Source organism: Clinocottus analis, unplaced genomic scaffold (genome assembly GCF_023055335.1).
Source record: "Clinocottus analis isolate CAN_PGR_092001 unplaced genomic scaffold, fCliAna1.0.p SCAF_13, whole genome shotgun sequence".
Lineage (NCBI taxonomy): Eukaryota > Metazoa > Chordata > Actinopteri > Perciformes > Cottidae > Clinocottus > Clinocottus analis.
This window is the reverse complement of record NW_027175854.1, coordinates 18,085,322-18,097,868: the sequence shown is the minus strand read 5'-3', so window position 1 is coordinate 18,097,868 and position 12,547 is coordinate 18,085,322. Positions and strand designations below refer to the sequence as shown.

The 12,547-nt window shown below is 44.8% G+C and overlaps 1 protein-coding gene across 1 annotated transcript in view; it reads left to right on the top strand.

The window, feature by feature from the left end:
- Positions 1–7,486: 7,486 nt before the first annotated feature.
- Positions 7,487–12,547, top strand: part of LOC137783565 (netrin receptor UNC5D-like) — a 150,031-nt gene continuing 144,970 nt past the window's right edge. The window contains exon 1 of the mRNA XM_068573624.1: positions 7,487–7,724. Within this exon, the coding sequence (XP_068429725.1) occupies positions 7,640–7,724 (85 nt within the window). The 5' untranslated portion in view covers positions 7,487–7,639. The remainder of the gene's footprint in view (positions 7,725–12,547) is intronic.

Genomic DNA, 12,547 nt, shown 5'->3' with positions numbered 1-12,547 from the left:
ATAGTGAGCACTATACTTTTGAATTAAATAGGAAAAATACATCCAATACATTGATTTTCATTCTTGTCTTTTGTACTACAAGTGCACCTTTTGGCTATTCACACACACACACACACACACACACACACACATACACACACACACACACACACACACACACACACACACACACGTTGTCAAAGGTACCTTGAGTTGTTTTTATTATAATTTGTATTCAACATTACTCACCAACACAGTGTGTATCCTCGAGCCGTAAAGAAACATGTGAAATGCATTACCGACCTCACAAAAGCTTTGAAAAGCCTCTCTCTCTCTCTCTCTCTCTCTCTCTCTCTCTCTCTCTATATATATATATATATATATATATATATATATAGGGCCGCTTTCATATGGCAAAAAACGCTGTGGTGACTGTAAAGTGGATCGGAAATTGTTGGTAATAATTTCCTTGAATGCCATTTTTGATGTCGATCACATTTCTGTGACAGGTCAAGAGTTGTGTGACCAAACATTTGAACATGTAATCAGTGTCATGAGTGAACACACACACTCCACAATGTCACCTCTAACCTTCACTTCACACACTTCATGCACCTCTCTGGGTGTGAAGCAGACGCTGCAAACGACACGCAAACTCAACGCACACACAAGTGGCGACGCACACGCCGAGGAAAACCAAAAGGAGTTCGATGATTCGCACCAAATTCCATAATCCAAAGACAATAAAGTGGATTATTTGCGCTCGTGTCGCTCATCGGCCGCCGGGCGTGCCGCCACGCTTCTGCTTCTGTGAAACACTTTGTGGTGAAAGCAAGGAAGCGCTCGTTCTGTGCACGCCGCCGCCAGAGAACCAATGCAACGCCGGCGCCAGACAGACGAAGCGAGGCAGCAACACGTCCTGCGACGTCTCCTGCTTGATAGGATCTCATCTGAACGTCTGTTTATTTAAATGAACGCGTCTTTGCAGGATGTTTCCCAGCATCATATTTATTTATGAGGAGTTGCAAACCATGCTTTCTTTCTCGTTCTTGTCAAATAACGACATGGAAGTGTTTTTTTTTTCCTGCACATATTTTATTTTGAAGAACTGCATAATACTGAGATTTGTAACACATTTCCATTCTGAGTGTTTCAGATCAGGATACAGTCGACTCCGGCGTACGGTTGTGATTAGAAAAACCAAAGATGCGTTTTTGAGAAATTAAGGCGCCTGGATTTAAAAATAACAACCAAAAAAAAAAAGGAAAAGACACGACAGTAAAGTCTGATTGCTTGGCCCCGTCTGCTTTGTGCGCTGGATGCAGCGAATAAATCTTTAAAAGCTGGAAACAGGCTTTTATCTCGTCCCCGTGGAAAAGGGTATTTATTTGTTTATTTATTTTGTGATGAGCTTTTTTATTGTTTTCGGCTGCAGTGAAACTCACTTGAACTCCACAGAAAGTGTGTCCTGGTCCCGAGAGACGAGCTGCTGTAGAGGTCCTCCACTGACACGCACCTCAGCATCACCTCCCATGATGCAGCAGTCCAACACGTCTCAGGACAACGCAACCCGATGAGGGACGAACTATCGGGGCGGCGCCTTAGTTTTATTTGCCTGTCAATCATCAGCCCTGTCTTCTCATCACACACACACACACACACACACACACACACACACACACACACACATTGAGTGTGTGTCTGCCATCTGGCTGCACTCGTTCGCCGACATGAAAGTGAACTTCAGGAAGCCGCTCAAGGACGCCTCAACGCACGCAAAAAATCATGACAAAAAATATATAATTTCGACGAAAAGTCATGAAAAAAAGTCATGACGAAAAAAAAATCATCACAAAAAAAATCATGACGAAAAAAAAACATGACGAAAAAAAATCATGACAAAAAAAATTACAAAAAAATCATGACAAAAAAAGTCATGACAAAAAAAGTCATGACAAAAAAAAATCATAACAAAAAAGTCATGACAAAAAAGTCATGACAAAAAAATCATGACAAAAAAAAAAATCACAAAAAAAGTCATGACAAAAAAATAAAAAAGTTGACAAAAAAAAGTCATAATTAAGACAACAACAAAAAAAGTCAAAATTATGAGATAACACACACACACACACACACACACACACACACACACACACACACACACACACACACACACACACACACATTGAGTGTGTGTCTGCCATCTGGCTGCACTCATTCGCCGACATGAAAGTGAACTTCAGGAAGCCGCTTAAGGACGCCTCAACGCACGCAGACGGGGAATCGAACTGCTGCCGTTGTGTTTCAAGGACGACCCGCTCTTCCCCCCCTCACACACACACACACACACACCCCTCACACACACACACACACAGACACACACACACACACATAGTTAAAAAGGGTTAACCTTCCTCTTGTGTTAGCGTTCTCGTGCCCTGTGTTAGCCGTGTCTTAAATCAGCTGTAAAATACACTGAAAACGATGTTCTCATCTCTTCTTTACCTTGTTAGGTTTCCTTATCCATGAAAATACTGGTTTTAATATTTTGGCGAGGGCCTCTGGGCCTTTTCTTTGTCAGTAAATCTCGATTTCAGTTTTTATAAAATGGTCAAATGGCTGAAGAGGATGCTCTTTGTGTTGAGAAATGAGAAACCACTGAAGCTCCCGTGATGGAGAGGAGCTGTCAGTGTGTTGGCACTTATGAGTTCAGTTTTGGCTTTAATTATTGTTTTATAATCTTATTTTTATGGGTCGAAACCGACCCTAACAACACAAAGGTCGTAATTTCAACCGGAGCATTTTATAATTTAGTGAAACATTTTTTGTTTGTTGGTATTGTGTTGAACTGGAGGTTCCCGACAAAGTCGAAACACCTTGATGCAGTAAACACATTGTATGCGGTTCTTTGACGCCTTGAACTAAAGCGGGTCGGCGCCGACCCGAACACAAGAGGAAGGTTAGATAAAGTCGAGGAAGTGAACGTGTCAAGCTGACGCAGCTGATGTTTCCAAAACATAATGAAACAGACAATAAAGAAGAGCACTCGCGGCGTCTCGCTAGCGCTCACGCTCCACCGGGTAACGCAACAGCCTGAAGGCCTCCAGAGCAGTCAATGGGCCGTATCTGAATCCCTTTGGAAACATTATGAAGTGTTAACCTCGGCTGGCAGGACGACCCGGCAGGAACTCTGGGAGATGAACCGCTGCACGTCTGGTCAAAAGGGTAATCATGTCAGAGAAGGTCAAACGGCGGCCATTTACAACAGAAACGAAGAGACGCACATCCTGAATGGCTGAAGACGTCCTGACGCGCGCTGCTGATGAGAGACGGCACAAGAGAACCAGAGATACTTAAGTCATGTTTTATTCAAGGCTGCGTTGTCTGAGTACATTTCAATGGCGGCTGATAAAAGAGCGACGCGTCGTTATTCTGTCCGGAGTACAGCAGCTGCAGTACGCACAAGTTTGAGGTACTTCACTGGAGTATCGCTGCAGCACATTGCTGACGTGTTGTACTTTATACTCATCAGCATGTATTGTACTTTATACTTAACATTATTGTATTTTATACTCAACATGTGATGTACTTTATACTCATCAACATGTGATGTACTTTATACTCATCAACATGTATTGTACTTTATACTCAACATGTGATGTACTTTATACTCATCAACATGTATTGTACTTTATACTCAACATGTGATGTACTTTATACTCATCAACATGTATTGTACTTTAAACTCATCAACATGTGATGTACTTTATACTCAACATGTGATGTACTTTATACTTAACATGTATTGTACTTTATACTTAACATGTATTGTATTTTATACTTAACATGTATTGTATTTTATACTCAACATGTGATGTACTTTATACTCATCAACATGTATTGTACTTTAAACTCATCAACATGTGATGTACTTTATACTCAACATGTGTTGTACTTTATACTCATCAACATGTATTGTACTTTAAACTCATCAACATGTGATGTATTTTATACTCAACATGTGATGTACTTTATACTTAACATGTATTGTACTTTATACTTAACATGTATTGTACTTTATACTCAACAACATGTATTGTACTTTAAACTCAACATGTGATGTACTTTATACTCAACATATATTGTACTTTAAACTCATCAACATATATTTTTACTTTAAACATGTGATGTACTTTATACTCAACATGTGATGTACTTTATACTCAACATGTGATGTACTTTATACTCAACATGTGATGTACTTTATACTCAACATGTGATGTACTTTAAACTCAACATGTGACCTAACGAGGTCCCATTCAGATAAAAATGTTCCTTCAAAAACATGTTATCTGTTTATGAAATCATGCATTGCACTATGCAACCATGCACACAGTCAGTACATTCAGAAGTATCAAGTACTGTGATGAAGTACACAACTGAGGTACTTTGAGTATTAAAGGGGCAGAAACACAGCAGGCAGAAAGCTTGTTTTTCATGCACTTATGGAGTTTGTGCTTTTTGCTTTTGCTCTTTTTTCAGACTAATTGAAAGAACACATCCATAATACAGTGAATTAATCACCGGGATGTTTGTCTATTTGAGTATGGAGATTTCTTTTAAATCCACTAAAAGTTGGCACAAGAAAATACCTAATTTGCATAATTAAACACACATTTCAGAAAACTTGTTATACAAATAAATAGGAGGTAATCACCCGGGGAATGTCATTTTACTGACATCTTTAAAGTCACTTTCTCTCAAAATTATTATTTTTTCTTCCATTTTCATTCTTGATCTTTTTCTCTGAGCCACTTCAGACTTTAGCATTCATGGATTGATTTGTGCAACATTCATCCCTAAAAGCATAATTTTGTTGTATGGGTGTTGACAGTGTTTTCTGACTGATGAAAAGAGAAATCCAAAGTTCCCATTTGTAAAAACCTTGGACTCTAAAAATGTCATAAAAAAACAACGACAAAAAGAATTTGAACTTGCCTTCATCCAATCTTTCATTAGCATGAACATTGATGACATAAAGCCTCGTCTGCATATTCAAACACACATTAACAAACATGTGTTAACTTTTAATACAGAGATACTAAAGTTTGAGCCTTTTTTCTGGACATTTTCCTTTCAACTTTTTCCTTGCTGATTCATAAAAAGTCTAAATTATGAGATAGTAAGCGCTCATGCGCTGCTTGTCTTCACATTCACTGGTCTAACATGCTAACTATGCAAGCTAACTGTTAGCTCAACAGATAATAGCATTGCTTCAATGGAGCTGCTGCTGTGTTTCTCAAAGGGGGCGACCGCTAAAAGTCATGACAAAAATAATCATGACAAAAAAAGTAATGACAAAAAAAATCATGACAAAACAAAAAGTCATGACAAAAAAAAAGTCATGGCAAAAAAATCATGACAAAAAAAAGTCATGACAAAAAAAAAGTCAAAATTATAACAAAAAAAGGAATGACAAAACAATCATGACAAAAAAAATGTTATTTGTCATAATTAGGATTTTTTTAATTATGACTTATTTTTTGTTGTCATAATTATGACTTCTTTTTTGTGGCGGAAATGGGCTTCCATACATCGTCGTGTCCTTCGTGTTGTATCTCCAAGATGCTCTGCACTCACTGCCATTCTCTACCTGTCCACCAGATGGCCTCAGACCTTCTCCACTGTCCTACTCACCTCCCGCCAGGGCATCCGCCATCCCTCCATGACCCCGACGGAGCTGACTCCTCCTCCTCCACCACAACAGTGTTGCCTCCTGTTCCTGCTCCTGTTCCAGCACCTGTTCCTGTTCCTGTTCCAGCTATTGTTCCTGCTCCTGTTCCTTCTCCTATTCCTGTTCCAGCTCCTGTTCCTGTTCCAGCTCCTGTTCCTGCTCCCATTCCTGCTCCTGCTCCAGCTCCTGTTCCAGCTCCTGTTCCTATTCCAGCTCCTGTTCCAGCACCTGTTCCTGCTCCTGCTCCTGTTCCTGCTCCTGCTCCTATTCCAGCTCCTGCTCCTGTTCCAGCTCCTATTCCAGCTCCTGCTCCTGTTCCAGCTCCTGTTTTCCTGCTCCTGCTCCTGTTCCAGCTCTTGTTCCTGTTCCCGCTCCAGTTCCTGTTCCAGCTCCTGTTTTCCAGCTCCTCTTCCTGCTCCAGCTCCTGTTCCTGTTCTTGCTCCTCTTCCTGTTCCAGCTCCTGTTCTTGCTCCTCTTCCTGCTCCAGCTCCTGCTCCTGTTCCTGCTCCTATTCCTGTTCCAGCTCTTGTTCCAGTTCCTGTTCCTGCTCGCGGCTTCTCGGTTGTGTGTGACGGGTTCGGGTCGGCGTCTCGGTGCCAACTTGTATTCTGGTTCCTAGTCGTCTCCTCCAGCACATTTCCTTTCCTCGGCACCTGCTGGCCTCTTGAGTCCTCAGCCCTCAGTTACAACATGATCATAATAAAACTGCATTATGAACAGCAAACTGAACGTAGTCCTTCATACGTAAAATATATGTAGTTAATTTTCATTTTTCAATATTTCTTCCACCGCCTGCCTTCCCCTGTGATCACATTATATGATTCAGTAATGATCCAAAAATCCTATAATATCATAAAAGTCTTCTCTGAAAAGCAATGCTTTAAATACTGGAATGTTTTCTTGTATTTGGATCATTTTACTTTACTTACTCTGACTGAGTCTCTCCTCATGTATTTCTTCAGGCTGCTCATAAAAACACCAAAAGATGATTAAATCACGTGAGAGGGAGCCTCAGAAAGAGCGAGCCTGATTTAACTCAGTGTATAGCGCATGCCTAATTGGTAATTGGACACCTAATGGCACGGCCATATGCTCACGTGCTCTGAACATGGGCATTAATTAGTAAAAAGATAATATTCCAGCGGAGCCGCTGGCGAGAGCTCCAACGCGACGAGGCCGATTTCAAGGAGAACATTTCTGTCTCGAAACCGACTCCGAGATGAACGGCTGAAGATGTGGAGAAAACAACAACAACAACAACAACAACAACAACAACAACAACGGGGAGAGAGATAATTGAAAGCTGGTGGGACACACACACACACACACACACACACACACACACACACACACACACACACACCTTTGTAATTTCTCAACAGGTCCACAGGGGGTTTGGACGAGACCCAGCTCTCTCTCTCTCTCTCTCTCTCTCTCTCTCTCTCTCTCTCTCTCTCTCTCTCTCTCTCCTCTCTCTCTCTCTCTCTCTCTCTCTCTCTCTCTCTCTCTCTCTCTCTCTCTCTCCCTCCCTCTCTCTCCTTTCCGAAAAACCGAAAGCAGTTGGCTCGCGCGCTCTCGTCTCATTATTCCTCTCCTCGCGCAGCGGAGTGCGGACTTGCTCCGTGAAGCTCCGCGACACTTTCCATCTCTTCCCTCCCGCACTGCGATTCCGCGAGGCGGACGGCTCTCAGCGGCGGACCCTAAGCGAGCCAAACACCTGGAGCAGGGAGGGGCGGAGGTGGTGGTGGAGGTGCTGCTGCTGGTGGAGGAGGAGGAGGAAGAGGAGGACGGGGGCCGGGGGCGCGGAGGAGGCGCCCGTCGGGGCGCGGGACCGCGCATGGAGGCGCCGACGAGCACTCGACAAATGCTGGAGACCCGAGTCCGGTGCGCCCAGACCCGCCGCGGAGGGACACGCGCGGCGCAGTGATGGGACAGTTTTCGGGAGGATGCTACCTGAGTGTGAGCATCCTCGTGCTCCTCGGCTCGCGGGTCCCGACCACGTCAGCGAGAGGTAAGCGCAGCACGGAGTCTCTCTCTCTCTCTCTCTCTCTCTCTCTCTCTCTCTCTCTCTCTCTCTCTCTCTCTCTCTCTCTCTCTCTCTCTCTCCCCGTGGGGGGTGAGAATAAACTCGGGAAAAAACAAAGACGTGTGAGTCTCAACAGAGAGCTGTGGTTTTAAGTGTGTCTGGGGTCTGAAAAGTGAACAGTGTGTGTGTGTGTGTGTTTGTGTGTGTGTGTGTGTGTGTGTGTGTGTGTGTGTGTGTGTGTGTGTGTGTGTGTGTGTGTGTGTGTGTGTGTGTGTGTGGGAGCGTGACTGTATACAAAAAAAAGCCAAACATGTTTTTAAGCTTGCATTTAAATTATGACAAGTTTTGATTTGACTTTGCCGTGTATGAATGATGTGGTTATTTTTGACAAGGTGAGCGTTTTTTTTTATTTTTTCAATTATTTTTTTTTATCTAAAGGTTAAAAACTGAGCCGCCGCTGTGATTATAAGCAAATTAGATCCGGGATCAGTTGGACCGGCGGTGTTCTGCTCCGATAACGTTACCAGATCATATCCGCTCTGCTGCCCTTTTCAACCGTAATGGAAAAGGAGACGCTATCATTCCACATCGTACCCACAGCCCGCCGTCTACTGCGCTCTGACAATTCATCTTTTTGTGCCAAGTTTATTTATTTCTTTACACATTTCATTGCATTTTTTTGAGCTGCAACACTCCAGCGTGGTTCGGCGGTCTCATGAACTCACCATGTGGTCATGTGATCGGGGTGGAGGGTTTCCTGTTGAGGAGGATCTCAGCAGCAATGAAGAAGAGGACGCTGTGGTGCTTGTGTGCCGTGTCGTCTCTGTCATCGTGCACCATGTTCCGTTCTCTTGGTTGCATGGAGTCGCTGGCTCGAGGGCGTGCGGTCGCTTCTCGTTGGTGTCGGTCTCTTTGGATGTTGTGTGTCTTATTTGTTTTTTATCCCCCCGGCCGTCATCGTGCATCCCATCAAGAGGTGGAACACAGTCTTTCTCACACGGTGGTCATCTGGTTTGTGCCTGAAGGCCGGAGAGGAGACCGAGCCGCGGTTTCGGGTTGGTTGAACGTTTCCCATCCGGTCATCGTGGGCTCTCTTCCCGTCCTCCTCCCGGTGACGCTGTCCTGACCTATTGACATCCACTCTCACTCACACGCCAGTGAAACAAAGACGCATTTGCAAGTCAATTAGTTAACTAGCCCCAAGGTTTTCATTTCTGCATCCCAAGTTCTGAAATTAGCTTCAACTTTGGAAATTTGCATAGCATAAATATTAGATTATGCATATGTATCTTCGGGGCGACTTTGCATGTCGAGATCAGGAGGCTTTTTTGCCTTTTTTTTAAATTCATTTAAGTGAAAGTGTTAAATATGACCTTTGTGAAAACTGGCCTGTATGTTACATGACCGCAGTCTTTCCACATTTCCGTGCAAAGCGGCGCATGCTGCGAGTGAAAGCAGTGACCTCTGATGCTCGGCAGCGGGAGAAACAACAACGCTGTGAGAGCGAGGGAGTGAAACGTGTCCGAGTGCGTTGCTCCATGTCGGTTTCCTCAGCTGCACAGGTATATGTTGTGATGAGATGGCATGTGCGATGGCTTTCTGCCAGGCTGCGGAATAAACTATTTATGTTGTGCAATAATACGGATGTCAACAGTCAAATCCTTTATGCAGAAATGACATGGGGAGAGGCAAAAAACTGGCTAAATAATGTAAAACCGGCATGCATGCGGAACGGTTGGAGGAAGAAAAAAAAGGACACACACACACACACACACACACACACACACACACACACGTGTGTGAGGTTATTATTGACGGGATCCTCTCGCTCACGTGCAGCTTTTCGATTTCAACCGAGAGGAACACAGAGGGAGGAGAACACTCACCTGGGGTCACCGCCCACAGGTGCATGATGGGAGGAGACGGGGCAGCTCGCGGGGCGCCGACAGAGCGGCGTTTCTGCGGCGCGTGGCGATCAGCGAAGCGGGCGAGGATGTGTTCGTGTGTACCTGGAGTCTGTGAAGAGTTTCTGAATGGAGTCCTGGTGCGGAGCTCTTCATCGTCACATCTCAACCGGAGCCAAACCCTCGAGAAACGATGCGACGCTTCACCTGTGGGTTTGAGTTCAATGAGGGGAAAGTAGAGAACTCGCACTGAGACGTCGCACACACGAAGCGTGTAGATTATGACTGCGACACGACGTCCTTCATCAATTCATACGCAGGTTGTTTATTAATCTGTGGCATGTCACAATTTAATGAAAAGATATTGAGTTCCTTGTGTTGTCCAACCAAGAATAAAAGATTGAGGTTTTCATTAAATACTGTCACATCGGACAAAAAGCTAGTCTTCACAATTCTTCAGAGCTGAAGAAAAGGAATTTTGGCATTTTTCTTAATAAAAAGTTTGCTTTGACGCATTTTTCTTCTTTAAAAATGTGTTCCCAATGAGAGGAGATCACACCGAGCCGCCCAAAGAAACCTCAGACATATTCTGTTGGAGCGCTTTCAGTTGAAAATCTGTGAAACTTCTCAGAAACGCTCTGACGTCACTGGAGAACATGGAGGAGGAGGTTTCAGCCAATGAGCTATGGCGTCGCTCGCTGCCGGATCCGTTCGACCCGCCGCCCAGAAGACATGAGAAAGACGTGTCGTGTCGCTCGGTGGCTGAACTTCCATCTTCATATCGTCCAAAATCGCGTTGCTTGTTTCTCAGAAATTGCGGCCGCACTTTAGCAAATTAGGGAAGTAAATGCATTAAACTATAAATATGAATAACTTCTGTCGAGCACTTTCACACGCTTGTGTCGTATCTTTATTTGGTATACGCCGATGTACGAGTTCAGGTGTTAGAAAGCCAAATAGTTTTTCTTGGAACTTCCCGACCTGATGGACTTTAGAAGGTCATCCAGGTGAAATCGAGGCCGTCGGGCCTGACGGAGGGTCGCTTGGCGTTGCATCGCGCTCCAGGAGGTCAGGCAGGAGAACCTTCCTGCAGAACGTCCTGCGTGCATCAAGGTATTCAAAAAACAAGGCGTGATATTCAACAACCCAGCAGCTGTAAGATGCGCGCACAATGCATTTAAATTCAGGAACATGAAGCTTCTCTTAATTGAACGGAGGCAGCGCGGCGTGGCTCTGGCTCGTCGCTGCAGAGATCGTCGTCCCTCCTGCTGCTCGAGAGGCCGACCGGGCTCAGGCGTAAGTCAGCAAAACCCTGGATAGAAGCAGAGAGCGGGAGCGAGAGAGTGGAATAAAGGGCAATGGAGTCATCTCTGCCATGTTTTATTTATCCCACAAAAAAAAAATGACTGCCAGACTCTTTTCCAAGCCCCGGCTTTGATTTAACTGACATTTCGCATGAGATGAATTCGCGAGCGCAGATGGGCTGGTATCCACAGTTGTTTCTCTTCAGGAGGAGATCGCATGGTGGTCACATTGCCCAGTTTTGCTGCTGCATAATTCAAAGGGAACCCATTTCTCTCCATCCAGCTCACCAACCCCCCTCTCCCATCATTTCCTCTCCACGTTCAGAGGGATCTAAGCTCACCAGCAGCCAAACAAGGTGCAGGAATATTGTCCACAGCAAAAGCAGAAACGTGTTTTTTTTTTTTCAAATAAAGACATTTTGCTTGGAAGCAACCGTCCTGTGATGAAGGGGTTTGACGGAGCTTCAGTGGAAACCAAACAGCTATTGTTTCTTGTCTGAGATTGAGACTCAATACACGAGCTTTCGTGCACAGTATTCCCATGAGAGGTACGATTGATTGGAAGAGAATCCTTTTGTTTGCTCCAATAAAAAACAATGGATTCATTATATATCTGTTGACGCGACGTCCGATCGCTGCTTCATTCCATTGTGCTTATGTGCAGATTTCTGCGCTTTGCGGTCAAGTTTTGCCCTCGTTGTATTGCACAATCTTTCCACGTCAATAGATGCACTCATTGATTTCCGTTGCTCTATTGTTTGGAGTCAGTATTCTGTCAGGATTTGTCACAATAAATTACAGCTATTACTACAAAAACAACTGCATATTCGCTATTGTCTTTTGCACGACAGTTACGACGCCTCTCGTTTGGCTTCTCGACCCTCGCCATCTTGTTCGGCGTGCAGAAGTTACACGAGAGGCAGTGAGCCGATTAAGAGTTAACCCAACGCTGAACGAAGACACTTTAAAACGACCAGAGGGTGCCGGTTAACTTTCACGACCTGAGCATCCGCCGGGAAAGAGTTAAACCTGTCGATCACAAGATGGCCGCGCCCTGAAGCCGATGCTTCTTCATGGTCTTTACTCTAAACGGCACCGTAGCTTCCTAAAAGAATCAGAGCATGCAGGTGTGTGACGCCGCCGGCGTGTGTCACAGTGGACGTTCTTCACCTCCGGCTGACCCGCCGCCATCAGCCTCGTTCTGAAGCCGACCGTCGGTACCGGCTAAAAAAACCCAGCAGCTTCAGTCTGTATTTGTAAACGTGTCATTCACATGAGCGTGCACGGATATGTATTTTTAACAAAGGTGCACTCACATCTGTCACCGGCGTCTTGTTTGAAATGTGGAGCACGCTGATGAAAGGACGGGGGCGATTTGATCGGGCTTCACTCGAGCGCGCCCGGATCGTCCCCGATACCGACCCTTTGGGATCCGCTCGCGCACATCTCCGTCACATATTCACAGTCGCAGCGATGCTACTTTCATCATCCGGCATCACTTATACATGTTGCATGCATACTGAATGCGCGCACTGCTCGGCGTCCGATAGCCCCGAACGCAGAGAGACTGACAGGGTGTCAAATGCTGCTGTTTCAGCTG